We start from the raw sequence: 27776 nt of genomic DNA, 5'->3' as shown, positions 1-27776 counted from the left end.
ACGCAAAACGATCCCCACTTGCTCTCTTGCGGCTACGGACGAATAGCAAAAGTTCAGGAATAGTATAGTTCGCTTTGGCGTGGCGACTTGTATGCCGCTAATCACGTTTACTGCGTGAGACAAGAACAGCACAGTGCCGTCGGTCCGTGGGAAATATTCGGAAAATGCGTCGCGCAAATAAAGAGCGTGGAGTACGACGTGCGTTTAGAAGCGAGTCAACTTTTTTTCTTGGCATACGATAGAAAATACTTTTTATCGGCAGCCTGGCGCGTCACTTGTCCTATGACCGGCGCGCATTATCACAAAGCTGGGATAGTTGAAGTGACATGTTAGCAACGATAAAAAGATGGAAACCTCATGAAGTGCCCGTCTCTTAGTTTTCTAGCGCTGTTAGTACGTCGAACACTTTGCGAAATTATATTTTTCAACATGTGCAACTGTGTTTTTCGTCTATAGGTCTTCCGATAAGCTGATCCTCAGGCCCCTCAGCCCGACACTCGTGCACAGCCGACAAAGTGGGCACTGCAGAGGACTGTTTTGCCTCGCAATGGTTGCCACATACCTCCGTTCGGGTTAATACGTGGAGCAGTAGCGTAGCCAGAATTCTTTTTTTTTTTTTTTCGGTGGGGGTTCAATTACCATACTTCATGTATGTTCGTCCGTGCGTTTGTATGTGTGCGTGTATACATACACATGCAAAATTTTAAAAATTTCGGGCTGGAGGGGGGTGGGATTTGAATCGCACTGGTTACGCCAGTGACTTGGATAGAAAGTGAAAGAAACCGTGCGAAGACAGGACGCGTTTGCTTATCTGGCGCTCCTAACATTTGCGTTCCAACTTGCGTACGACTTCCATGGAAAAGGATAAAATTGCACCTTCGGGAGTTTCTCGGCCGTGTTCTTGCATAGCAGTTATGACATGCGAACTTGCAAGAGCAGATAGAAGTCGACTTTTTTCGCCGCGTACGCACACTTGCGCTGTAGGGGCCATTGCCGATCTGCTGCGGCCAAGCGCAGCTGCGCGGAGGGAACAGGGACATTTTGCCAGCAGCCGCCGCAGTGGCGCTGCATGTCCTTTGAAACAGCAGCACGCGAGGCATTATATCTGCGTAACTTATCACATAGGTGGATTCAGACAGGGAAATAGAATGGGCACCGGATGTGACGAAAAAAAAAACGATTATTCCGGACACCTCAGAAAGCAACAGGACATTCGCCTTTAAAGAGCCCCATACAACTCCGAATTCAATTACGAGAGAGTGGTTTCTTTGTCGCCTTCACTATACCCTTCGTACAGGCGCTATCTTGTCCTCGCCACTTATATCTTCATAAAACACGTGGATAACGTGAGCACTAAGCGTTGAGTTTATCAGGATATCGCGCTTTTCGGCTACACGTTGTTACCCCCGCCTGTGCAGTGGAAAACGCACAAAACGAAGTGAAATCAGTCGATCGAGTATGATGGTCAGGGGCGTAGCCAAGGGGGGGGGGGGGGGGGTTGGGGGGGTTCAAACCCCCCCCGAAATTTTTGAATTTTGCTTGCGCATATATACACGCACACATACAAACGCACGCACGAACATACATAATGTATGGTTGAACTCCCCCCCCCCCCCCCCGAAAAAAATTTCTGGCTACGCCTCTGATGATGGTCATGCGAGTCAAGACAGAAGACGCGTATACGGCTGCCTGACAAGGTAGAACGCAATTCATAACTTCTGTCTCTCGTATATGGACCAATCGAGAGCTTATTTCCTCAATAAGTGACGTGAATAGGCTGCTGGCGTCACAAATCATGCCGAAAAGACGGGAAACACTGTACAGGATGGAATAACGCGCTCGTTCTTTTTATTTTCGCACAATTGTTTAGGGGCCCTTTAACGCGCTCGTTGGCGTCAAGTTGAGAACAACTGTTGTGCGCAGAGATAATGAATGCGTGCTTCTGGGGAAGGCCTGAGTACAGTGAGTAGTCGTTGCGATTATTCCCTGCGCTTGCGCGAGAAGTCGAGCCGCACAGCGACTGTATACATTCACCGGCACCAAAACGAGCACTTCTTCAGTCTTTCCCGAAGGAAACGTGGAATCCTATATGGAAGGCGAACTTCTGGCCATCACTGCGGAGCTACTCAGTGTATCTTGCACGCAGAGCGACACGGGCCGCGTCTGTCAACTGGTTCGACACCTGACAGCCTGCAACAAAGTACTGTGTCACGCGAGCCTTCAACTGAGAGAAGACGCTCGCGACGATCCCGGCTACTTGAGCATCGCGACAGTAGACAGCATTTTCTGCATGTGCTCGCGCAGCGCCCGCAACGCACGACAGGCGCTAGTCCTCGCGCGGAAGCTGCTCACATCGCACCGATGCGTAGTCTCGGTGGAGGCGATGTACGGCGTACTCAACGCATCCGTGCTGGCAGAATCCCTCGCTTCTTCGTCGCACCTCAGAAGGCTCACCGTCTCCGACGTCGAGGAAGACCGACGAGAACTCCTTGAAGGAGTCTCCGGCGACGAACGGGTGTTCGGGCAAGATCACGAGGCCAAAATGGAAATTCCGGTCCGCTTGCTAGAAAAGGACAGTGCCCAACTCGTTTCCCTGGACGTGACGTCGCTGCGGATGAATCCTTCCATGGCGAAGAGTTTCGTAGACGCGCTAATCAGGAACAACACCGTTGCGGAACTGGCCGTCGGAGCCGACGTCTTCACTTCCGGTCCTGCCGAAGGAACGTCGATGCGGTTCGCTCAGTACCTAGTCAAGAAAAATGCGACGCTCCGGAAGCTCGAGCTGAACGCTCCCAGCCTCGTGCTCGGAACGGGCGGGTTGCAAGCGCTAGCTCAAGTTATCAGCTCAGTGACTACGTTGAAAGACCTGACCTTGCTGTTCCAGGCCGCAAGTCCCGACTGCAGCCTGTTCTTTACAGTCTTAGCCGGAAGCCAGTCCATAAGCGTTTTGAGATTCCTGCTCGCCGCCAGCGACGATGACGTCATCGATCCGCAACCCTGCGAAGACGTCCAAGTCGTTCCCTGGGTATCGGCGTTCAAGGAAAACAGCACGCTTGAGGAGCTAGCTCTTAACGCATCGTGGTCCACCAGCAGAGAGTGCTGCCTGTTGCTCGAAGCTCTGGGGCAGAAACCTGGCTTTCGGAGTCTCGGTTTGCGTAGTTTTCCGAACGACGGCGGCTTGCAAGAAGCCTGTCTCACCATAGCGAAGCACGGCCTCGAGCGAAAGGTCCGCATGGAAAGTTATTGTATAGTCCCCGAAGATACCGAGACGTTTCCCTCTTGTCAGCAAGTGACGGGCGTCATGGTCAGTTCTTTCTACATCGATGAAGCGGCTGCAATGACCAACGTGTTCAACGTCATCGCTATTTGCGTGCACGTCACGTCCCTTCGCGTATACCTTCAATTCTACGACGAGCAAGCCTTTGACTCTTTGGCTGCTTACGTCAGGGGAGCATCCTGTTTGAAGGAGATCGATCTCGCAATTGACATCGACTACTCCGACGGCGAGGAAGACGACATGGAAGTGGACGACGAGCGTCAATTTCGGTCCATATCCAACTTGTCCAAGGCACTGTCCTCGAACCCCGGGATCTCCGCCATTAGGCTTAACTCGACGATCGGAATAGGCGACGACGATTGTCAGGCGCTCGCGGACGCCGCGTTGAACAACCGGCAGCTACACGAACTCTCCGTCAACTGCATGGAAGACAGTTCCGTCCCGGTCTTCCTGGATCGTCTCCTATCGCGACCTGGCGCAAAGCTACAACCTACTTCTCCTGCGAGTCCAGCCCTGCGATGCGCGCGACATGCTGTGCGATGTTCAAGACATCGTGCGTCGCAACTGCAGCCTCGTTGACCGTGCTACCAAGTTCGTGATGGGGGAGCACGTTCCCTACTGCGCACGCGCATTCGAGGTCGTCTCGGAAGAGCCGGCGCTGGTCTTCAACGTTCGACGCAGGTTGACTGCTGATGGTAGTGCGGATGCCGCCGCGAAAGTAAGCGCCGCCCAGCGGTTTCTGCGAATCGCCGACGTGCACACGTACATGAGACTCACGGGCGTCGTCGAGGAGCGTATGGAATGCGACGACCTCCAGGACGGGGGCCAGCAGTTAAACCAGCTGAACCACGACTGCTGGCTGCACGTTCTCCAGTACATCAAGTTAGCGGATGTGCTTGAAACTTGAAGCTCCCTTTACAAAACGAAGTCGCCCTGAATTCTTCGTTCTTGTTTAGGCGTTCTGGAGAACCTCCTCCACACCGAAAAAAAAAGGGGGAGCTCCAACCAACACTCGCGCCTACGAAGAGTGGAACGACCTTCACACTAAACATGATAATCATCCAGCCCGCTTAAGACTTTCAAATAATTCTCGCACGCCTTGAGATCTTGTACACACTGCATCGGGCGCGTGCATCTCCCGGACTGCAACAGCCATGGACTGTTGTTTCCAATTTCCGCCAAAGACTGATATTTGTATGAGCTGCGATTGCTAGCTGTTGCATCTTTTTTTATTCTAGGACGATCGCAAATGAAACAAGTTTCATCGCGCGAAAAGAACGAAGACTTTTTTTTACATTTTCTAACCTGTCTGACTGTCGGTTAAAACTTCTGACACATGGTGTGACGTGCACCGGCCGCGCAGGCACCGGCTGTTCAGATCAACCGTTTTAGCTGCTTATGTTTATCGTTTACTGACGTTAAAACACAGACGTCACTTAGTACCGAAAACGAAGTACATATATCGCTCGTAGGCGTATTCCTGCAGTGACGAGCAAGGCTAGACTATAGCTTGTTTATTCATCGAAGTACATATGTAAGCGTCTGTGCGCAAGAATAAAATCGCCAACTATAACAAACGGCTTTGTCTATTTATTCCGCGCAATGTGTCTTATAAGACTTTCAATTCCATTTTCACTGTCCTGGGTTGATATTGTCACGTGGTCGTGACGTCGACGAAGGCAGCAGGCAGCGTGTTGTCCGAGATGAAACTTTTTATTTGGCCGAACTTGTGGCCGGGAAACTGAAAGTCAAACTACAGCAGTACACTGATACAGAGCGTATACACTGATAGCGGCGAACAGAGCGTCGGCCTTCGAAAAAACTGCTCATGGCTGGGAGGCGCCGTCGCGCCGTCTTTTCTACATCACGCATCGAACTTTCCAGTCGTATCACTGGTGGTTGCGCAAGCTCTGGAATAATCTATACTATTCGCGTCATGCGCGCAATCTTAGCAAAGCGATCTACTACAATCGCGAAGCTTCTCGAACAATGCGGCGCGGTCAGCGTCGAGCGTTGATAACCGTCCTTGCTAGTCAAACCCGGATACATCAAAATAAAACAGGAAGTGGGCGTGGCAATATATAGACTGTGAATCACTTGTGGCGCATAAGCGCATACCATGGGCCAGGATATGAACCACACGTGACTGAAAAAGGTTTTATCAGGCATATCATGTTATCCATGTCGTGACCTGTCAGTCCTGTTCGTCATCATTACCCTCCTATGCCAATATTTATATATACCAAGTTACAAGAATACTGACACGAGATTTAGTTATTTCCGGTTTCTTACTCTAAATAAAAACACTGGTGACGAGAGCCCTGGAAAGGTTGTCGTGGTGTCATTTGCCACGGTGGTCTAGTGGTTATTGTACTCGACTGCTGACCCGAAAATCGTAGGATGGAATCCTGGCCGCGGCGGCCGCATTTTCGATGGAAGCGAACATGCTTGAGTCCCGTGTACTTAGATTTACGTGCGCTTTAAAGAACCCCAGGTGGTGTAAATTTCCGGAGCCCTCCACTACCGCGTACCTCATAATCATATCTTGGTTTTGGGACGTTCAATGCCAACAATTATTATTATATTATTATCGTGGAACGCATTACAAGTATGTTAAGAAAACACTTTCGGCTTTGATGTCGAGGGGGCGGCTTCTTAATGACAGGTCATCGCAGTGTGACGTCACGGGGAGACTGCAACTCGCGACGTATACTAGCAGGAGAGCTGTCATCTGCTGTCAATCGCATGTAGTGCTCGTAAACAAAGATGTGTGAATTGTCGTCCAGCGCTTCTAAGAGCGGTGTCTGCGATTTAAGATGCACGCAGCATAGAGTTTCCTTTAAATACACTAGAGGGAACTCTGGAGTGTCTATGAGAGCTGCAACGCATGGCACTTCAGCCAGCATTGGAATGATGGGTAGTACATGGATTTGTCTAGACTTCGTTCTTTCGGTTCCGTTTGGCTCCGTGTGGCCTGCATTCGCTTTGCCGCAAGGCGAAGGTCACCAAACGTTCAGCAGTTGCACTTCACCACCTTAACCTTTTAGGCCCACCAATTCAAATCGGCTCGCAAAGCTCACGATCATCCATTCTTTTATCCGAAACGAACGCCAAAACACAACAGTAAACAAAGCCACAAGTGCGTTCACAGACGCAAGCACGAAGATTAGGCAAATCCGTATACTACCCACCATTCCCACGGTGGCTGAACGATCGCAGTGCCAGAGTTCCCTCGTTAATATTGGGAAACTCTATGGCATGCAGAACGCAGAGTTCGCAAACCCGGTGAACTGTGTGGACTCGTCGTGATGATGTCCATTGCGGCGGGGATCGCTTGCCGATGCTGAGCAACTAATACATTAATATCAAAGTAAAATGTTTTATACGTTTTGTCTGGCTGCTGCGTGTGGACAGCGTTAAGAATGCATACCAAGGAAGCGAAACATTTCTCTTTTGCGATATGCCTCAAAATCGTGTTAGTACTCATTTAAAGAGCACTACTGACAGCGACAGGACACCAAGACAAAAAATAAGACGACACACTGCGCTGTCTTACAACGTAGTTTATTACTGCGGCTGTTTCATCTGCTTATGCAGCAATAATCCAAGTTGTAAGACAGCGCAGTGTGTCGTCTTCTTTCTTATATTTGTGTCTTAGCGCTGTCAGTCTGCTGCCATGACTTTCCAACAAGTCCAAGCCTTCACCCTTGTCAACCTTCAAAGGGGTCACGAACCACCCTTCGGGCTTGGTGAGAAAACACATCCTGCGGATAGCAGACACTGCTATGAACATATATTTTTCACCGTTGTCACTTTTTCTACGTAATGCGTTCGATCTAGCTAAAACTGTTTTTTACAGTTTTAGCTAGATCGAACGAAAAAGAAAAAAAAAAGTATTAAACAAAATGTATACCTTTTGTTCAATCTTTTTTTTTTTTTCTTTCCTTTTCTCTCCTAAGCACTGTCCGCTGCCGCATTCTAAGAGGGTTGTCACCCCTTTCTTTCACTGAAAGATGAACAAAGCATTTAAACAGTTCTTGAAATGCGACATCCGGGGCATTAGGCCTCCATTATTCTAAAAAACCTGCGTGGCCATAGCACTGCTCTTTAAGCAATGACTGTGCCTGTCCGACTGCAGACGTCGAGCCCCCCCCCCCCCCTTTCAGCCCACTTTTAGGCGAATATGCGGGGTGGGCGCCCCCTCCCCGTGCGCACGCCGATGAGCATTTCCCAACGAATAACTCCTGCAATCAACTGACACAGGCACACATATCTGGGATTTTTAAGGCGAAAGCCTTGGATACTTCATAAAACGCGAAAACACCTCGTCAACACGAGTGATGGAAAAAGGAAATCATCACGTGGTGACGTCACCGTACGATGTCATCACATTATATAATTGCTTTGTCAAAGGTGGGCCGATCCCGGAGGCAGGGCAAAGCAGGCTGAGGTGAAGAAAGCTTACAGTGACTCCGATCACGGAGGCGTTGCAAAACCACGTTAGTTGCATAAAGATTTCGGAAATTGGCGCGGGAGGTTCAATAGATCGACTTCGAAGAAAAGAAGATGGCTTTCGCCTTCGTGTCGACCGGTCATTTTGGGGCCACTACTCTGGGGTGCAGCGACAGGGATGTTGTCTTTGCCGTTCAGCAATATATCATTGCGACTAAAAGAATCTTTTGCTAATTTCATCAGGCATTAAATATTTAATTACTGATAACTGACACTTAAAGTTAATGATTAACTATCGCATCTAGGGATTAAACAATACAGAAAATATTGGACAAATTCACCCACTACTCGGCCAATTCCCCTGCATTGGGTGTATGTCATGTACAGATGATTACAACGACAACAATGAGGCGGATTCATAAGGGACCCCGTGAGTTTTATTTTCTTTTCCTCGGAGGCCCATACACATTGGGGATAGCTTCGATCCAATCTACGTTAAAACAGACAGCAGGTTCCTTAGCCCTCGTCTCGTTCAACGCGCTCGTACGCGACGTCGTCCAGCATGAGGTAGCCCCTGATGGCGATCCAGCAGTGCTCGTTGAGGTCGTCGAGCTGCAGGCGTCCGTCGTCCCGGGCGTGGCACGCGACCCGGTCCTTGACCACTCCCGCGAGTCGCATGAAGTCGTGCACGCCCTCGAAGGCCCTGACCTGAGCTCGAAGTGCAGCCGCGACTTCGTCCACGCTGACGCCCTGGACCTCGGCGAGCTCCTCCAGCAGGGCACGGTGCCGGTACACCCGCTCCAGAGACGCCGCAATGAACCTGTCGACGAGGCGAGACGCGTCAGGACAGTCTCAAGTCTAACAGGGGTCGTTAAAAGATTTTCAGAGGAAAAGACTGCGTAATAAAAAAAGGATTAGAGGCGCCACCATATAACCCCTGGCCACTGTGTTCCCCTGGCTTAGGATGTCTGCATCGGCGTAGCCGGGAGGGGGGGGGGGGGGGAGTCTGATTTTTTGAAACGCACGCACGTATATACATGAAGCATGGTTGAACAACCCTCCGCCCCCCCCCCCCCTCGTAAATAGGTTTCCGGCTACGCCTCTGGATGTCTGGTCGGCGTCGGCGTCCCTGTGCCCTAGTGTATTGCTTGGATTAACTTTACCAAATGAATCTTCCTTAGATATATCTTTTACAAATACCAAATGGTTAACTTTGCCAAAAGAATTAGGCCAGAGAAAGCGTACGGGCATTAATTGTCGTCATTAACTGGAGAGTGGCAATAATGACGCAAACTGAAATGTACTAAAGTGGACCATATATCGCCCTTACCGTCGCTGGGATCACAACCCACAGCCTCCGAATTCAATTTCATTCAATTCGTACGCCATTATTAGTGCACTACATTTTCCTTGGCCCAATTATGTGTTTGATTCATTTGGTTGTGTCTAACAAAGGAACAAGCACCTCGAAAAAATTCCCTTTGGTTAACTTTGTGCTTTGTCGCGCTGCCAAAGCGAATCTCGGAGGCCACGTAGAAAGAAGCACGCACAGTAAAAAATATACACCCTTAAGGGTGCAATACGGGTGTTCGCGTTAAAAGTGCCCTTGTAAACACCCCTTTTACGCCCTTATTTTCAGAAGTTGGGTGCTCGTTAGTAAAACACCCTTGCAACACCCCGATTACACCCCAATCTGAAGGGTGTTAATGAACAAATATACAAATATACAAGTATATACAAATATACATTTTTCGGCAGGTTTTGCTTATATGCGAAGTATATATGAACCGTCCTGATACCAGCAATGCATCTAATTACTAGCTACTTTCGGTTCTAGTAACCGATCGAAGCAAAAGTAAAGTCGTGTAACCGCAACGCGGTGTTAATTCATAAAGCGCGTAAACTACGAAGACGGGAGACACAACAGGACTGGCCTTTATCCAATAGAATCAGCGCCAGTCATGAATAGATATGGCGTGTAGACGTCTACACCAGTTCAATAACTTTAATTCGCTTTAAGGGTGTTGCCCGTGCGACAAATAAAAAACACCCTTAAGAGTGTACAATCTTTTAGAGTGTGGGGTTAAAATCTGCTCCGCCAGATGCCGCAACGACTCCAACTGCTCGCGAGAAAATCGGCTGTTCTCTTCAGTAAATTCATTAAATTAATTTTCTTAAATTATCAGGATAGTTATTAGGCCCTTAGGTAAATCTTGCGCTCCCATATCATATGTATCCAATATAATTCATAACTTGAACCAGTAACATACATTTTGTACCAGTTTTAGTTTTTATATGACTTTATTTGTGAATATCCGAAAAACCGAAAGTAAATAGCTGGACCGGAAGTGCTTGGAAGAGAAACAAGCGAGTCACTCGACGCTCACGCCACTGATAGCAGGCGAGAAACGCGCGTAATAGCATGCATTAGTCCAATTGGTTGACACGGAGATGCGTTGCTGTAGCTCATAGCTCTCGTGACAGTTGCCATTAGATGTTATAAAACCATGATATAAAGCATTTGACCCTGTAATATTTAAGCACATTTCTATCTACATGAGAAAAGAAAAACTTTTTAACGTTATTTCTAGCCATCGAGCGCACATTTGTACATAGCGGAACAATTTGTTAGCGAAAGTTCTGATCAAATTGATTAAATAGCAGTGTTGCATGCGTTACCGAAAAAAGAAGTAACTTAATACGCAGCTCTTTACGCGAACGAAAGAGAAACGCGTTACCACTCTACGTTATCTGCAAAAAAAAGGTAATGCGTTACCGTTACCATTACCGTTGCCGAAAAAAAGTAACGCACGTTACTTTTGCCGTTACTCCACTGTCAGAAATTTCGTTCAGTGCACCCTCTCTGCAGAAACCACGATAACAATTGAATAAACATCATATTTATGCAACAATTTCACATAAAACTTCCAATCAAAACAACAATTTTAGCTGTATTACTGATATAATTAGAAAACTTTGCACAAGTGTGCCGGACTTAGCCATATACTATAGTGGCCTAATGTTTACTGTATAGAGTTGCATGTGATGGCTTATAACTTTATGGTACATGGTAAAGCAATTTCTCAAAGCGACAGTAAATAGAAAATGAGATTTCATCATCAACACTCTCGTGAAAAAAAAACATCCCTGATCTCACAACAAATTTACAGTGATTCTGACGGCGTGCTTCTACTAGCGTACAAAACGTGTGCGCAGATCTTACAGGAAAAAATAAATCCTTAAATTGCATAGTCCCGGAAAAAAATATTTGCAGCCAAAATCATTTTAACCTCTTTAACCTATATAACTGGTGCGAACATTGCGAGTGCTTATGTGAAGGAGCTCAAGGTCAGCCTCTCTCGCTCAAAAATTCAACAACCAAAAACGGATATCCGCAGTTAGGAGCAGACAGAAGCGATTTCTTTTTTGAAAAACAGAACTGATACGAAGAGCTACAGTATTCCAAGGACCACTTGCTGGGAACTACAACATGCGTAATTTAAGCAACAGCTCTATTTATTTATTTATTTATTTATTTATTTATTTATTTATTTATTTATTTATTTATTTATTTATTTATTTATTTATTTACTTATTTTTACATACTGCAGCCTCAATGAGGCTATTGCAGGAGTGGGAAAAGAAAACAAAACAATAACAGCAAATCAACATTCATGAACATGCTTCCAGAAATTATTTGAGTGGTAAGCAACGCACACTTCCGGGCAACAAATTCCAGGCTTCTATAGTAGCAGGATAAAAGCTATATTTGAACATTTCAGTGCAGGTGAAAAAAGTGCATGCCTCGCTTCTTAGAAAATACGTCAGCACCTTCGGTAAATAGGCGCTCGACGGATGCATTAGATGATATTCCTATTGACAACACCTGGCAAGCTGATAGCAGTCCGCCGCTGTGACAAAAGGATAGCACTGGGAATGTGACGCCTACGAGGCGAAGGAGTTTTGTGTACGACTCTTGGGACTATTGGAATAAAAGAAATTACCGTAGCTTGCACTGGAGGCGCAATGCTATAAGAAGACATCGGAACTGATGGCCACCTATGTAGTCAAGGCTTTTGCTCTTTTGCTAAGTTTTGCCAATTTTCTCTTTCTTCTTCACTCGATCTCCCTGTTTTTCTGTCTTTTTTTCGCTGTTTAATTTGATTCATTTATTTATTTCTCACTATGTCGTTATTTCTTTCTCTTTCTTGCTCTTTCAGTATTTCTGCATCTTTCATCCCTTTCTTTCTCACTCTCTCTCTATTTCATGCTTCCTTCCTCCATCCTTTTCTCTCTCCACCTCTCAGTCTATTTCTTTCTCTCTCTTTCTTTGATTACCTCTCTTTCTACATTTCTTTATGTCTGTTTCTCTTTTTCTAATTCTTTCTACGCTATGCTTTACTATCTCCCCTCCTCCTTTCCTGCCTCCTCGCCATCAGATCTCTGCTCCCCACGCTCACTTCCCTTTCCCACCCCCTTGCTACACTATACTATACCAGGCTATGCTATGCTCTGCAAGCGTGCCTATAGATAGCCAGGTGGTTAGGACGCTCGTCTTCGGATCGAGGGTACGCGCATTCGAATCCCGCCCTGTGAAGAATTTTTTTTTCGCCAAGAATTTCTCCCTTTCTCTTTCTTTATATATTTCTTTCTTTCTCTCTTTCTTTGTATTCGTTCTCTCACCAATTAGGGTTATTACAGGCCATGCCGGAGAAATCGGCGCACGTGTTCTGGGAGCCAAGCGGAAGAGGATAGACGAAGATGAAGAAGAGAATGTAAAGAGCGCGTGCCGGTTCATGATGATGATAATTGCTGTCTCCGACAGACAAATTACGGCGAGCTTTTACGGCTTCGCTGTTAAAAGTAATGAGTAACGTGACACCTCATGTTACCAAAAAATGTTAACGTAAGTACTTTACCCGTTACAGTTACGAAATGGTAACGAGTACGTAACTAAATTACCAAAAAAAGTAACGCGTTACGGGTAACGGCATTAGTCATTGGCTCGTTGTTAAGACTACAGCTGAGAGATTCCTACAATGTACCAAAAATGGCATGCTGTGGCGTTTGGAACATTTGAATCACCATCTTGAGGCATCCGACTTATCGTAGTATCTATGGTATACAATAGGTAAATTCGGGGTTCAAGCGCTAGAAAAAGTATGGCTTCACGATTCACAACTGAACGAACGCTTCATTTTACGAAAGCCATTGCAGACATTTATGCACCTGTTGGGAAGAAAAGACCGAGTTCGCGTTTAGGCTGCGATCTTACTGGTTCTCAATTTCGTGGGGATCCGCCTTAGGTCGTGATTAATTGCTTCGTCGTCTAAAACGCGAACGTTTTAGGTGGCGCAAATGGCGACGGTACAGGGAAAAAAATCAGCCTCAAACATAGCAGCGCGTACTACTTTTCGTCGTTCAAACGGCAGAACTAACGCAAATAATAGGAAATTCAATAAACCTGTACCGCACGCGTTATTCACCTCGACCCGAGGCTTCTCGCGAATGATTTCACGGTCCTCCGTTGATTCGGACTTACTTGTTACATTCAGCTCCGGCGAGGAACTGCGAAGCGCTGGCCACCAGACCGAAGTTTCTTCGAGTCGTGTCCCAGACTGCAAACGAGTCCCTGTTCATGTAGTCGGGAAGTTGGACGCTCAGCAGGCTGTAGTTGCTGTGTATGCCTTGAGACAATCGACTCAGAAACTCTGTACTGTGCCAGGCGGATCGGACCGAAACTGCGAAGCTTCGTATGTTCTTGCTGCGTTTGACGACGTCGGCCAAGCGCTCCAAGTCCGCCTTGGCGATGGAGGTCACCCTGACGCACAGCTCCGACAAGCTGCTGTTTCTCGAGAAGGACTCCACCACGGCCGTCCAAGTCAGGTCGGATTGGTTGTCCGGGTGCTCGAAGGACAGCGATATCAGTCTCAACTTCTTGAGCGTGGTCGTCGTCCCGACGTAGTCGGAAAGCGCGGACGACACGCTGTGCCTGCAAGTAGTGGGGTCGACGTGCACCGTCAAGGACGTCACGTGGTTCAGCGAGCACAGCTGGTGCAGAAGCTTTCCAAGCGGTGGGGCGTCAGCGACGCCGTGAGCATCCGTGACGAGCACTTCGCGGAAACATTTGTACTTGACAAGATTGAAAGAGTACTGGTAGCAGGATGCCCCCAAGTACGGTCCGAAGACGACCTTCTCCTCGGCGCCACTCGATCGAAGGGCCTCGCAGACTTGCCGCAAGGCGACGGCGTCCTCGGTATCTCCGGTCACGAGCACCTTCCGTAGCTGGCGTTTCCTTGAGAGCGCTTGGAAGAAAAGAGCCCACTGAGGCGACGTCCAGATGTAGAAGGGCAGCGTAAGGTCCTGCAGCGTCTCGTTCCCGATCAGAGCCGTCAACCAGGCGTGCAAGGCGAGAGCGCCCATGTCGTAATAAGGACGGCTGGGAACGAAGTGAACGCCGCGCAGCGTCGCGTTCCTCGAAAGAACGTCGGCTACGGCCTGGACGTACTGAACCCGCATCAACGCTGTCCTAAACTCTATTCTGACGATGGTCTTGTTTTCCGAGACTCCTCCCAGTACCAGTCGCACGCCGTCGCTGTACAGGTCGTCCCGTCCGGCGAAGGTCAGACTCGTCAAGGCAGTGCGACTCTTTAGGTATTCGGCGAAAGCGGTGCAGCATTTTTCCGAGGCGTGGGTGACGACTCCGAAGTTGAACGACAGTTCCTTCAGGGACGGACACGCCGTGACCGCCGTCAAGAACGCCTCGGCCTGCTCGCGCGCCATAACCAACTCGGGAACGTGGAGCGACTCGAGAGACCGGGTCGTCAGAAGCGACGTCAGCACTTCCATAAACAGTAGCCGGCACTCGGCGTCGCTGGTGCATTCGAAGTGTATCAAGTTTCGCAAGGTCGGGATGACCGCGCAGAAGTTCCGGTGGGGACCGAGGCTCCGCTTGTAGGTGTCCCGCAGTTTGAGCGTTTTCACAGACTCGTTGTCGCAGAGGGCGACGCACAGAAGCTGCTCGTAGAGGTTGAGCCTTCCCATGGTGACGTCGACGTGCGTCACGCAGCGGTGCGTCTTTATGAGGTGGTACAGCAGGCTGGCCGCCTGGTACAGCATGTACGGCGAGTGGTCCACGACGTAAGGGTTGTCCACGCTCACCAACGTCATACCAGTACGCGTCCGAGGGCTCTGCCTGAGTTCCATTTTGGCCTGAGAAAGCACCTCGTTCCACACCGACAGCTGCCGAACGATGTGGCACGCTCGCAGCTCGGTCGCGGTGCAAGGCGACGCGTGGTCGATCGTTTCGCCCGAGAAGACGCCCGTGACTTCGTCGAGGTCCGCCAAGCTAACGCCGTGTACTTTCGACGAGTCTTTCGAACTAGCCTCCACCGAAAGCACCATTTGGTTATCGCCACTCGCCATTAGACCTGGAAATCCAAACAAGTTCAGAAGTTAAGTAGATGGAGGCCTGAAGAGATAAATATATTCGAACACGGCGTTATTTGCAACGCGCTGAGCAAGACACACAATTCTCCCCTCCCCAATAAAGGGCGGATCGTCAGTCTCAACGTGGCAATTAAACGTCGTTCTGCCAGCAAAGCTGGTGCAGACTAAGTTCGTAGACTGGGACAAGTTAAGGAAAAACATATACAATAAAGAACAGAAACCCATCACGAACACAGAGAAATGGAATTAAGAACTACCAGAAGACGTGAGAAAGGCTGCTCGCACGTAGAATGGGACGGCTGGGAAGAGGACGAGCAGCCAAGGCTGGACAGCAGATTGGCGCACTTCAAGCAAGCCAAGAAATCGATTCGGTTGCGGCTACAAGGACAGAAACACAACAAAAAATGTGAAAAGAAAAATCACACGGCTAAACAAGCAAATGAAGGAACACTGCGCACAGCTCTGCAACCAGGAATTGGACGAGGTGTGTGACCTGAGAACAACATTGACGCAAGCAAAACATGGAAGATTCTCAGACACTTACTCGATCCAGCCAACACCAAGGCGGCATCGAGAGGAGAGATGACTAATATCAAGCACAAAAAAACTTGGCAGACATTTGAGCTTCGCCTTCAAGATCAGAATGCGATACCGTAATCGGGCCTCGTGCGCATTGCCTTCAACCGTGTCGCAAAGAAAGGAACGTTTATGCGTGTAACGTGGACCGTTTCAAACTATCCTAGAATGCCTAGTGTAAGGACAGTTGTGAAGTTCCCACTATGCCATAATTCTACCACTAGAAAATTGGCCAAGTACACATTACGCGTGTAGGGTGCCGCGCGCACCTGCGCAGCTGCACACTTTGCAATGAGTGGGTAGCTTTAAACCACCTACTCGTTGCACAATTCACATGTTCTGACGCCTGTTGCGATTCAACGATTCTACCACGCAATATTACAGACGTTAAGGAGACTCCTCCCACTACATGACATTCTTATAGCGTTTTTTTAAATGCGAAGCATTTCTTAGCGAACGTTTGGCACTTTGAGCGTTTCTATCTATTATCTATCTGTCTATCTATCTATCTAGCCGCCTACGTCTGGGTGCTCTCATGATCGCCTCCTTTACTTGGTGTAGAACAAAAGTGGCATGGGAGGGTAAGAGGATTTGACGAATATGACTGTCGGGTCATGACATGAATAACGTGACAATCATGTCGCGTAAGTCGTCAAACCCTTTCCTCCAGACACGTGTGGCACATACCCGTTTACCACGGGCCGCGGCGTACGGGTATGCGCCACAGGTGATTGAGAGTTTATATCTACCCAGGAACAGCGAGAACAGACACTGGTAACTTAAATGCGAGAGCATTAAGAAAAACCGACATCGGCAGCTTTGACCCGACGAATGGAAAGAATGAAAATTAGGATCCCAGCAGGAATCGAACCCAAGCATTCTGCGTGAAAGTCAGGTATTCTACCACAGAGCCATCCCAGGTCTATAAACTGGTTTGTAAAAACAGCAGGCGTAATTTCGGTCCAACATCAATTATGGTTGTGGTGCTTGCGATATTATTTTACAAGAAAGCAATAAACACTATACTACTTGATACTCCTACGATACATGCGTCTCATCAGATTACCGTCTGTGTTTCCAGTGCTGGCTCCGCTTTTATAGCAGTCTAATAAACATTACATTTGTATTCCTTTGATTCAGCAAGGTATATTGAAGCATCGCTCGACCCCGAAGGAATACATTGACGTAAGTTACGTATGATATTCACATCATCGCACCGCAAATTGCACTCAGTCCGCCAGAACGACGCAGTGTCCTCTTCATTTCTTACAAGGCTGAGCGATGGCCTCATGCTGACTGAGGATGATGCCAGATTGATTGACAGCCGCTTTGTAGACTTGTCTATAGGCCACAAACGGCCAAGTAGTCTACGAATACGACAAGCGCCATTCACTGACGTTGGCCTACGTAGCACTCTCCAGGCCTACCAGCCTCGACGGCCTATACCTCACCAACGCGAAGGGTGACTTCAGGTTCCGACATATCGCCGGCTCTATCGACAGACAATTTGTCGACGAAATGACCGAGGCATCCACGATTTTCAGCAGCTGTACTATGCCTCATACTTCACTACACATGGACTCCGCGCCACCGCGATCACGACCGAATCAGATAAGTCATGACCAGCTCTTGGTGCTCACTGATCACGGTGATCATGATATTGTTCAAGAACTGTCAAGAGCTTCTTCCACACATGAATACGGATTCGTGAAACGTGCGTGCGTTCTCCATCATAAGGGACAAGTATAAGCACTACATATCAGCTTACCGCTTCTGGTGTTCGTAATACTCACGTCGCCGTTGACAGCGTTACCCAACTGTAAACAACTGATTATATAACACATATGCGGCTCTTCAACATGTATGTGTGCATATAAAATTTATACAAATCTTTAGCGTCATTTTGTAACGTTTCGCTCAGTAAAAGAAATTACGCCACGGTCACCTTCCCGCCGCATGCTTCGCATAACATCGACTCCCGCGGTACGTGAGATCTGCCGAATTTTTTTTACGAAGTAGTTTCAAGCATTCGTGGCTACGCGTGGTAGAACACCTGCTTGCCACGCAGAAGGCCTGGGTTCGATTCTTACCCGGGCCAAGGACTTTTTCTTATTTATTTATTTATTTGCATCTATCTAGAATTTTAGCTCCCGGACAACGCCGATTTTTCGCTCACAGCCAACGACACCAACACCGGAATTTCTGCGAAAGAACTGTTTAACGCTATCGCGTTAAAGAGGGCACCATGAGGCAATGGGGAAAGATATCGTCAAAACGTAACTAGCGAAACCCCCGGGCATTAATCACAAGGAGTACGAGTGATCATCTAACGAAGATTTTGATATAGGGACTTCTCAGAACAAGAAATCAGAGCGGTCCTGCAGAACCTCAAGACCAAATCAGCTCCCGTGCCCGACAGGATATCTGACAAATCCTCCGGAACCTGGACGATCAGGCGATGAAACATCTCACGGACTACATCAACAAATGTTGGAAGAACGGCAAAATACCAGACGAGTGCAAAAAGTCGGACGTGGTACTCATGCTCAAGCCCGGAAAGTCCCCGGACGTCCAGAATATGAGGTGAATATCTTTTACCTCGTGTGTCGGCAAAATCATGAAGCACGCTTGCCTAAATAGGATCAACGGGCATCTGGAGGCAACGCGCATCCCAGCTCAATCATAGGCTTCAGACAAGGACCCTTGACCCATTCAGATCAAGGAACGTCATTTTCATTGCTGTACCAGGATGAGAGGTCCGCGCCATCTTAGGATTGGACTTAAAGAAGGCTTTCAACAGCGCTCGTCACTCGACCATGCGAGAGAGTGATACAACTGAATCTTGGCGAGCGCACGTTCAATTATATAAAATATTTGCTCACGAATAGAAAAGCCAGAATTAATCTAGACTAGGAAGAAAGCATACGAATTGACATGGGGAGCGCGGGCTCCCCACAAGGCTCCGTCATCTCCCCAGTGCTATTCAACCTCATGATGATTGGACTACCAGAAAAGCTCAACAACATCGAAGGAATCAATCACACGATGTACGCGGACGACATTACGATCTCAGGGGTGGAAGCGGGCGTGAGCGTTTTGGAGCAGCTCAGGGAGCAGGAATAATGCTGTTTTGGAGCAGCTTTGGAGCACCAAAATGTGTGTTTTGGAGCAATGCAAGTTAGTTTTGGAGCAGAATTGTAGGGTCAAACATCATTGTTGTTTAATTTTTATTTCTGGTAAACACAAGAAATTCCAACGATTTTAGAAAACATTCAATATTGAGGAACCAACAGCACTTAAACAAATGATATATATACACACGCGCGCGTACGTGTTATCATTAAAACATCACAGCTGTGATAGAGCAATGACTCAGGAAAACGAGATAAGCGATGTTTTGAATAGCTACACTTGACTAGACTGACAAATGAAAAACGTTCATGGTAATGAACGTTTTTCAGCAGCGGCGTTTTTGCGCCGCGTTTGCCGGGTTGCATTTTCGTCAAAAGCCTACGCCGGCTTCAAAAAGTTCCTTCGAAATGCGCGGAGGTCAGCGCCGTCTGGAGGCATTGGAAGAAACCAAACAAACAAGCGTCTGCACCCTAAACTCCACTTCTCGGACGAGCGGGCGATGCGCCGCGCGAGGCGTTTTCTTTCGAGTAGGAAGACGCGGCGGCGTGATTTTTGAGATAGCGTTCATCAAAATGACGCGCGCGACCCTCCGACCACGCGTCAGTCGCGCATGATATCAAGACATTCGGGACGCAACAGCGCGATTTCGCGAAGGCGTTCGTCAAAAAACGCGCGCGTCCCTACAAACGCGCGTAAATCGCGCCAAAAATTGCGCCACGCACTTCCACCTTTTCCCTTCAAGTTCCAAGATTTGTCAATTATTGGTGTCTGTTATATGCACGCAAATATGGCACTTGAGGTGCGATGATACTAGATGTCGCAAGTGCACAATTTGTATCCCGTGGTTCTGTTTTCGTACTACCACACATTCGTCTTTTCAGTAATAAACTTCCAAGTGTCTATCTTGTTCTTTTTTGTATATTTCTTCACTCGCCACCTCATGTACCAAGCCACACACAGCCACGGCGGCGAGCGGCATGTCATGTTGTGCTGCGGATGGTACGAGCTACGGCGTACTCGACCACGAGCCGAGCGCAGGTTCTCACGAGCAAAAATCGAACAACGCGACCGATCGCACCAGCGAGACTAAGCTCGTCGCTGCACGAGCGCGTTTACATACTGCATTTATAACGTCAAAGGGCTTGTGTGCAATGCAACAAATTCTGCACATGGATAGGCATGCTCTCGCTAAAAAAAAATGAGTTTCAGAAATGGTCCAACCGATTTACACAAACTGAAGCCCTGTGAGTGATTTCGCAGTTGGCAGTGGCTTCATAGACCGCAAACGGATTAAACAAATTTCTCGTTTTCATACGTTTTCATGAAACAAAATCCATATTACACAATCAGCTTTACAGTGGTTTCCTAATGCAAAGTTTCTAATAATGGTCGCGCGTTTACGTTCGCGGCAGCTGCTCGCACTATCTTCATGGCTTCACATCAAATTAAATATTCGCAGTAAATAGAACCTTTTCGACCTTATGAAGCGTCAACGCACTTACTTTTATTCATGTTCGCAATCCCAGGCCACGATGACAACAACCGCCTCGTGCGCGCAGCGCGCCAAAAAACTTCGCTGCCGCCGGCGTCACAATCGAAATATGGCTGCACAACTCACTTTCTTCTTCGCTAGGTTTTCTGCGCCCTCGACAAGGTCGCGAGAGCGCGCCAAGTGATGTGATGATGATATAATGATATAAGCTCGCTTGGGCGCGCCATGACACGGATGACAGCGGCACATGAAGGCACCAAACGTAGCCTCGGTGATCGGTTCCGGCAGCGCACCGGAGCCCATCGCGGAGGCCGTGCACCAAAGACCGCTTGGGAGCAGTTTTGGCGCAATAATGCGTTTTGGAGCAGGACGGCGCAGCAGAAGCGCATTGGCGCAGCGTGGCGCAAATGGCGCAGCACTTCCACCCCTGCGATCTGGACAACTGAGAACAGCAACGCGGGGCAAATGGAGGCAAGACTCCAGGAGGCGGTCGATGCAGTAGAATGCTACCTAGCCAGCACGGGGCTAGAGCGCTCTCCAGAGAAGTTGGAGCTCTTACTGTCGCTCTGGTAAGATGTAAAGACCACCCAAGGGAACCTCCGACTTTCCACTCGAAGGAATCGCCGTTACCACCAAGACTGGGATGACGATCCCGATCGTGCAACGTACACGAATCCTAAGGCTTTGGCTCGACGCCAAAGGTACAAACGATGAGACGATGGCGCGCCTCAGCAGCAAAGTCATGGCAGCGATTAGATTAATCCGAAGAGTCACCAACAGAATGAATGAAATCAAGGAAAAAAACGTTGTAGGTATGGTCCGAGCCTTTCCGATTAGCCATATCACGTACGTAGCGGCCTTTGTCCGATGGAACAGGGCAGAAAAGGACAAGATAGATGCACCCATAAGAAAGGCCTACAAGTCAGCCCTGGGTCTCAACCCGTACACCAGAAACGAAATAATGCTCCAGCTGGAAGGTCCTCAACACGTTGGACGAAATCATTGAAGCATGACACATAGTCCAACTCGAAAGGCTCTCCAGCACGTGGACAGGCAAAGAAATAATAAGAAATTGAACGTAAATAATCACGGAATAAAGGAAATGCTCCAGCCGCACGTTAGATCCAATACTGTCACCGAAACATTACCGGAAAACATGCACCCGATCTATAACGTGGAACGGAGGAAATGCCGCACGAAAGCAATCCTGAAAAACCGTGGCACGAACGAGAAATCCCTATTCGTTGATGCGGCCAGGTACCGGGGAAGGAAGCTTTCACGACCGGGGGTGATCGGCACGAAAGGAGCGATAGCGTTGGCCTGCTCAGTAAAAGTCAGGAACTCGGAAGCCGCGGAGGACGTGGCCATAGTGCTAGCCATGCTCAGCAGAAGCCACAACAGAATTATCAGCGACTCTAAACCATCATTTGGAAACTATACAAGCGCGTGGGCCTCAGTCGAAGCGGCCAGGATCGAAAACAGCAAGACAAAGCACTTCAAGAACGGAGTCATTACACCAAGATACTTGAAATTTATCCCAGCGCACATGGGAGAAGATAAGAGGACCGAACATCCCCCCTAAACTGAATGAGAAGTCCCACCTTGCCGCGCGCGAACGACCCATCCGCGGCTGGGAACACCCATCTCTTCTTCATGGAGCCCGATATAACTCGATATGATCAGGATAGGCTGCTTACCTTCCACGACATATTGACATACTGCAAGAAACAAAGAAAAATGCACCCACAACTCCATAATAAACTAGATAGATCACAAGAAGTGGACTGGAGGCGTCTACAAACCAGATAGATCACAAGAAGTGGACTGGAGGCGTCTACAAACCAGAACCTTTCAAAACCCAGTGCACCTCAACCGCATCTACCCCGGGCAATTCCCCGACGTTGGCTGTAGTCTATGTAAACAAGAATACGCGAACTTAGAACACATCCTATGGAAATGCACACACACTACACAGCTTTTCGATCAGAAAAACTCGGACCTCTTTGAGGCGCGTTGGCGCGTTGATCTGGCTAGCTCAGAATTAGAAGAACAAGTTTGGGCCATCCGGCATGCCCGGGAAGTGTTGGAAAGGCTAAACCTCCCCGCGAGCACTTGGGTGGCCAAGGCCAGGCCGCCAGTCTGCAGGTTCTGAATAAAGTTTTATTCAGTCCAGTACTGCGTACGTAGCGTCCGTAACGGCATTGCATGCGTAAGAACGCTGCGCTTCGCGTAGAGCGCGTGCGCATAACTCCTGCTCATGCGCACTCTGCGAAACGCAACGTTCTTAACGCACGCAACGCCGTTACGGATGTTATACGTGAGCAGTACTAAAAATCTGCACCCATATTGCACAAAACGGCGGCTCGACACTTCCTCAGCGTTGCGGAAAGACGCCAAGCGTCTCAACGCTCTAGCTTGCACGAAGGAAATTATTCTTCGGGAAACCGCCAGGCATTGTGAAAAAAAAAAACTCGCTTGCTTGAACGCGGTCAGATATACTTAGTTCAGTCAGGCAGACCGCCGAAACAGTTCATTATTGCCGAATAAATGGAGTACGCAATTGAAAGCGGCTATTGACCTGTTCGGTTGCCGCGAAATATATCTTTCGTACAACCAGTGCAGGAAACGGCTTCGCTAGAAATTGGGGGATCTCAGTGGTCAGACACAGGTGCCGTTCGCTTTATCATCGCATCAAGCAAGGATATGCAATCCTGCCGAATACTTTTCTCACTATAGCGTCATGATTATCGCATTGCGAGTCTATACCAGGAACAGAGATGCAGCTGTCGCTTACCAAACATGTGGAAGCTTGCTTCGCGTTGATTGTGGTCGTCGTCGATTCAGATCTCGGACTGCTACGTTTTCTTCTTCTCCTTCTCTATAATGCACTTTGTGCTGATGATGACGCTGATCAAAACTTTATGAGTGTGGGTGTCGCTGTGGCACCGAGAGGGATACCTGCCGCCGGCCTCTTGGTGCGCTGCACTATATACGAGACCACGCAGGGCGCTTCGATGCCAGCGTTCTTTAGCACGAAGGAACGCTTGCACCCAGACGACAAAAGTCACTGGCGTAGCCAAAGAGGGCGGTTCAACCCCCCTCCCATCCCCGAAATGTTGCATGCAACATTTCGGGGGTGGGAGGGGGGTGTACATACATACATACATGTATGTACATATACACGCACGCACACAAACACACGCACGAACATACACAAAGTGTGGTTGAACCATAGATTTTCCTACAATACTTACCAGAGGGAACTCTGGCGCTAGTGTCTATGGCAGCTGCAACGCATGGCTCTAGCCACCATAGCATGGCGCTTCAGCCAGCATGGGAATGATGGGTAGTACACGGATTTGTCTAAACTTCGTTCTTTCGGCTCCGTTTTGCTCCGCGTCGCTTGCATCTCCTTTGTCGCAAAACGAACTTCAGCAAAAGTCAGCAGTTCCACTTGACCACTTTAACCTTTTTAGGCTCACCAGTTCAAATCTGGTCACGAAGTTCACAACGATCCATTCTTTTATCCGAAAGAACACCAAACCCAGCAATAAACAAAGCCACAAGTGCGTTTGAAGCCCGCAAGTATGACGACTATAGGCAAATCCGTGTATATACTCATCATTCCCATGGTGACTGAACGATCGCAACGCCAGAGTCCCCTCTAGTTAATTTTAGGAAACTCTATAAGTTGAACCACCCCCCTCGCCTGAAAAAAGTTTCTAGTTACGCTACTGGCCTAAGTCAATGACCACGGTGTAAGAAAAATCATTTAGGTGTGGACACTCCGCCCGACGGCGCGTCCACATAATGTTCGCCTCTTTCCTCCTCTCGGCCCCCATGTCGCAGCGCCTCCCACGCAATCGCGGCCGGCGCATGTACTATAGAAGACGAGCTGCGTGCGTAGCGTCCGTAACGGCGTTGCGCACGTGAGAAGTCAGCGAGCAGAAAGACTGCTCACGCGCTCTAAGCAAGAAGCCGCGCTTTTACGTACGCAACGCTGTTAGGGACGCTATGTGCGTCGGGTGCGCCGTTTACACCGTGGCCGTATGAAACCTCGCCGTGAAAAAATGCAATGAGGTGCAAAAGATGAAGGAAAACGCGCGTTCGCCTCGTCGCAATGGGTTTCTTAAGCCCCCATGTCGCAGCGCCCCCCACGAAACTGCGGCCGGCGCATGTATTAAAGGCGAACATTATCTGGACGCGCTCTCCTTCGCGGCGGGCGGAGAGTGTCCACACCTAAATTATTTTTCTTACACCGTGGTCAATGACGTATTATGCCTAGAGATGAGCGGATGTCAGGCAAGACGCGACGCGCGTCTCCCCTTTTGCTCGGCGGCCATGGCTGGGATCATTTTCCTCCATGCAAAGCACGGTAATGATGATGACAATATCCTTACAGTATGGCTCATACTCACTCCAGCCGATCGCCAAGAATTGTGCGTCTGAACATTTATACATTAATTTGAGGTATTCATTACGTCAACAAAGAAAGTAAATAAGAGAAAATACATAATGGAGAAACTGCAAGTACTGTGTGGTTGCGCATCTAGACCAGATAGCTCTACATTATTTACACTTCTTCTACTGTGCCTGATTCTTCTCAGTCTTCTTGCTTCCCAGCATAGGCGTGCGCATGGGGGGGGGGGGGGGGGGGGCGCCCCCCCCCCATAGTCACCTAAGGAAGGCGGGGGGGGGAAGTCTGGCCCACACATTGACTTAAAGGGGGGGGGTCGCTACGATGACCCTTCGCCCCCCCCCCCCTGAAGGGGAACACTGCGCACGCCTATGCTCCCTATAGCGTAACCCAGCTAGCACAAAAGCGATATAAAACTGCTACGGAGTGGATTGGCCAAGACGAAAGAACGTCTTCCAACGGGTTTTTTTACATCCGTTCATCCGACTGTGTCGGCCGTATTTCTCAGCTAATGTCCGGCCGGTATGCAATTTCAAGAAGTTCTACAATCCTACTTTAAGAAGGTTCCCGAAATTTGTTCTTCATAGGGGATATTCAACGACCACCGCAAAACCTTGAAAAGTAGGAATAGAATCCTTCTACAATCATGATTGTAATGTCGATTTCTTTCTTTTTTATGTCCTCTCCTTTACTCACCTTGTTTCACAAAGAAATCTCACTCACCAAGAAATCAATTGCACAAACGGTGCGCCCATAAAATATTCTAATTTCATATAACTTTATCACAGAATTGAGTAATGAAGCAAAATACAGAGCAAAGGCAGCTATTGTGAAGCAGGTATCAGTTCCTTATGAACGAACTTATAAATATACTCGCAGTGGAAACCTATATGTTCAAAAATTCCACAAAGGTCCACAAAGGAACAATGGCGCGGGTTAATATCAGGTGCTTTTTTAAGAGAGAAATGCCTAAATGTAGGCCCGAGCTACACAAATAATGGCACCAAACCGCGTATTCAAACCTTTAACACAAGAAGTATTGAACTGCTTAAAATCAGGTACATATAGGCGAGCACGGGTAGGACGGGCTAGAGTTACTGTATATGCTACCTTTAGGTAGCAGAGTTGCGCATAGGTCTGGCTAGCAACCACAGCTATGCGGCGAAGACGCGCTCCATTTTTGCAGGCGACAGGCCTACCGGGTCACCGATCGGCAAGTCTGGCGTGTCGAAGACCGGTGATTACTTTACTGTGAATGACTAGTGTCAATCTAGTTCGCTGCAGCGGCGCGATCGAGAAATACAAGAATTGACCCGAGCGTCAGCTTCTCCGCAACGCTTGGTTGCTAGCGGCGTTTGGAAGACGGATGCGCAACTCTGCTACCTAAAGGTAGCATATACAGTAACTCTAGGGCGGGCACCTCGTTAGCGCCCCTTGAGGATGGCGTCACGTGAATACCTCCTAATGAATGACACGTAACATCTTCGACAAATTACTAGGCGCATCGATGATTGGCGGAAACGGCTCACCAGGGCGCCCCGGTGCGACTTGTTGACGATACCAACACACAGACACTCCACTTACAGAAGTTCAGTTGTGTGACCGTTTCTTCTCTTTAAAGTTCCCAAGAAAAAGAGTGGAACTCAAACCTTTCGACATCTCTCTTTATTCATTCGAAAAACAGCAAATAATCCCATCAATAGCGAAGTCATAATTTAGTTGGTGTAGCGCTTGTTTCTAAACATCTAGACTAATACCACCTGCAAAAAAATGGAAGGAAACAGAATGTTGTCATATACATTACAGTCGAACCACTCCATTACGAAATCGCTGGGGAAGCGCTTTTTGTTCGTTCTCGTGAGAATTTCGTTGTCGCGAAGACAGAAAAATACGCACACCGATCACTTCGCACAACGAAAATTTATTTAATTAAGGAAGTCGCTGATCTCGCTTTGTTTCACGTTTCTTTGAAGGAGCTTGACGGAAGGAGCACGTGCGCCGTTCTGAAGCGCCGCCATTGTGATGTCTTTCGATCTGAGAATTGTAGACAGCGAGCTGGCGTGCCGAAATTCTCTGCAATTACCACTTTTTTTTCTTTTCTGCCTGCGTTTTTAACACTGAAGCTATTAGCAAATCGCTCCTTGTCCGACGAACCAAAAAAAACTATCATTATCGTAGACGGGTATGTGCCGCAGAAATTGGGTAAATCCCACTACTCCCCACTGGTCCACTAATAATGAAGAACGCAACAGTTACCCCAACAACAAATGGCTGCGAAGCAACAGCGGCGAGCCGAAGACCCCGAGTACGTACAACGAGAGAATACTAGGTAACGGGTAAGGCAACGGCGGCTGCGAGAAGACCTCGAAGCGATGGAAGGTCTACGCCAACGACGACGTGCCCGTAGATCTATGAGAGGTGCGAACGCTTGGTTTCAGCGCGAGTTTTTGCCTCTGGAGTTTGGACGTGTGTCGTTTCTGTGACTGTCTGTGGTTTAACTCAAACCTCTCTGCGCGACTTAGAAGCAACATAGAAACAACCTGTATCACCTAGCTCAGGCCTATAGCCGCTTTCCTGTCTCCTTCACCGTTTCCTGTGTAAAACAAGCTATAGATGCAACCAGATATTAGTCTTCCGAATCGTCCAGTTTCGCTGTTCCAAGCCTTGCGCGGCTTAGTGCAAGCTTCGCCAATTTTTTCTGCCTCCGTGTCTGTCGGCACGACGTCACTTTCTTGATGTCATCACTTGAAACGTCGTGTGCCGACGTAGCTGCCAACAGAGGCGTGAGTAAAAAACTGTGCTCAGCGAAAAAAAAAAACGTCTTGCTGCTATCTTCGTCATCCGGCGGAATGTAAACTGCAATTGTCCCACCGATGCTTGTTGGCGGAACGTACGTGCTAGACTTGTCAATGAGCGGTGCTGCCATTTTCGAACTTCTGGGTTCCCAACTAGCTCATGGGCTGGAAAAAAAAAAAAAAACG

General features: G+C 48.4%; 1 protein-coding gene across 1 annotated transcript; it reads right to left on the bottom strand.

The window, feature by feature from the left end:
* Positions 1 to 8245: 8245 nt before the first annotated feature.
* On the bottom strand, positions 8246 to 15154 carry LOC119399063 (uncharacterized). Its single transcript, XM_049417519.1, has 2 exons — positions 13272 to 15154; positions 8246 to 8549 (listed from the first exon to the last, which is right to left on the bottom strand). Exons 1-2 carry the CDS (start codon positions 15152 to 15154, stop codon positions 8246 to 8248), a joined length of 2187 nt encoding a protein of 728 aa, XP_049273476.1.
* Between the last annotated feature and the right edge of the window lie 12622 nt (positions 15155 to 27776).

The sequence above is a fragment of the Rhipicephalus sanguineus genome, chromosome 7 (genome assembly GCF_013339695.2).
Source record: "Rhipicephalus sanguineus isolate Rsan-2018 chromosome 7, BIME_Rsan_1.4, whole genome shotgun sequence".
In the NCBI taxonomy this organism is placed as follows: domain Eukaryota; kingdom Metazoa; phylum Arthropoda; class Arachnida; order Ixodida; family Ixodidae; genus Rhipicephalus; species Rhipicephalus sanguineus.
Note: the sequence above shows the minus strand (reverse complement) of the source record. Positions and strands in the feature narration are given on the sequence as shown.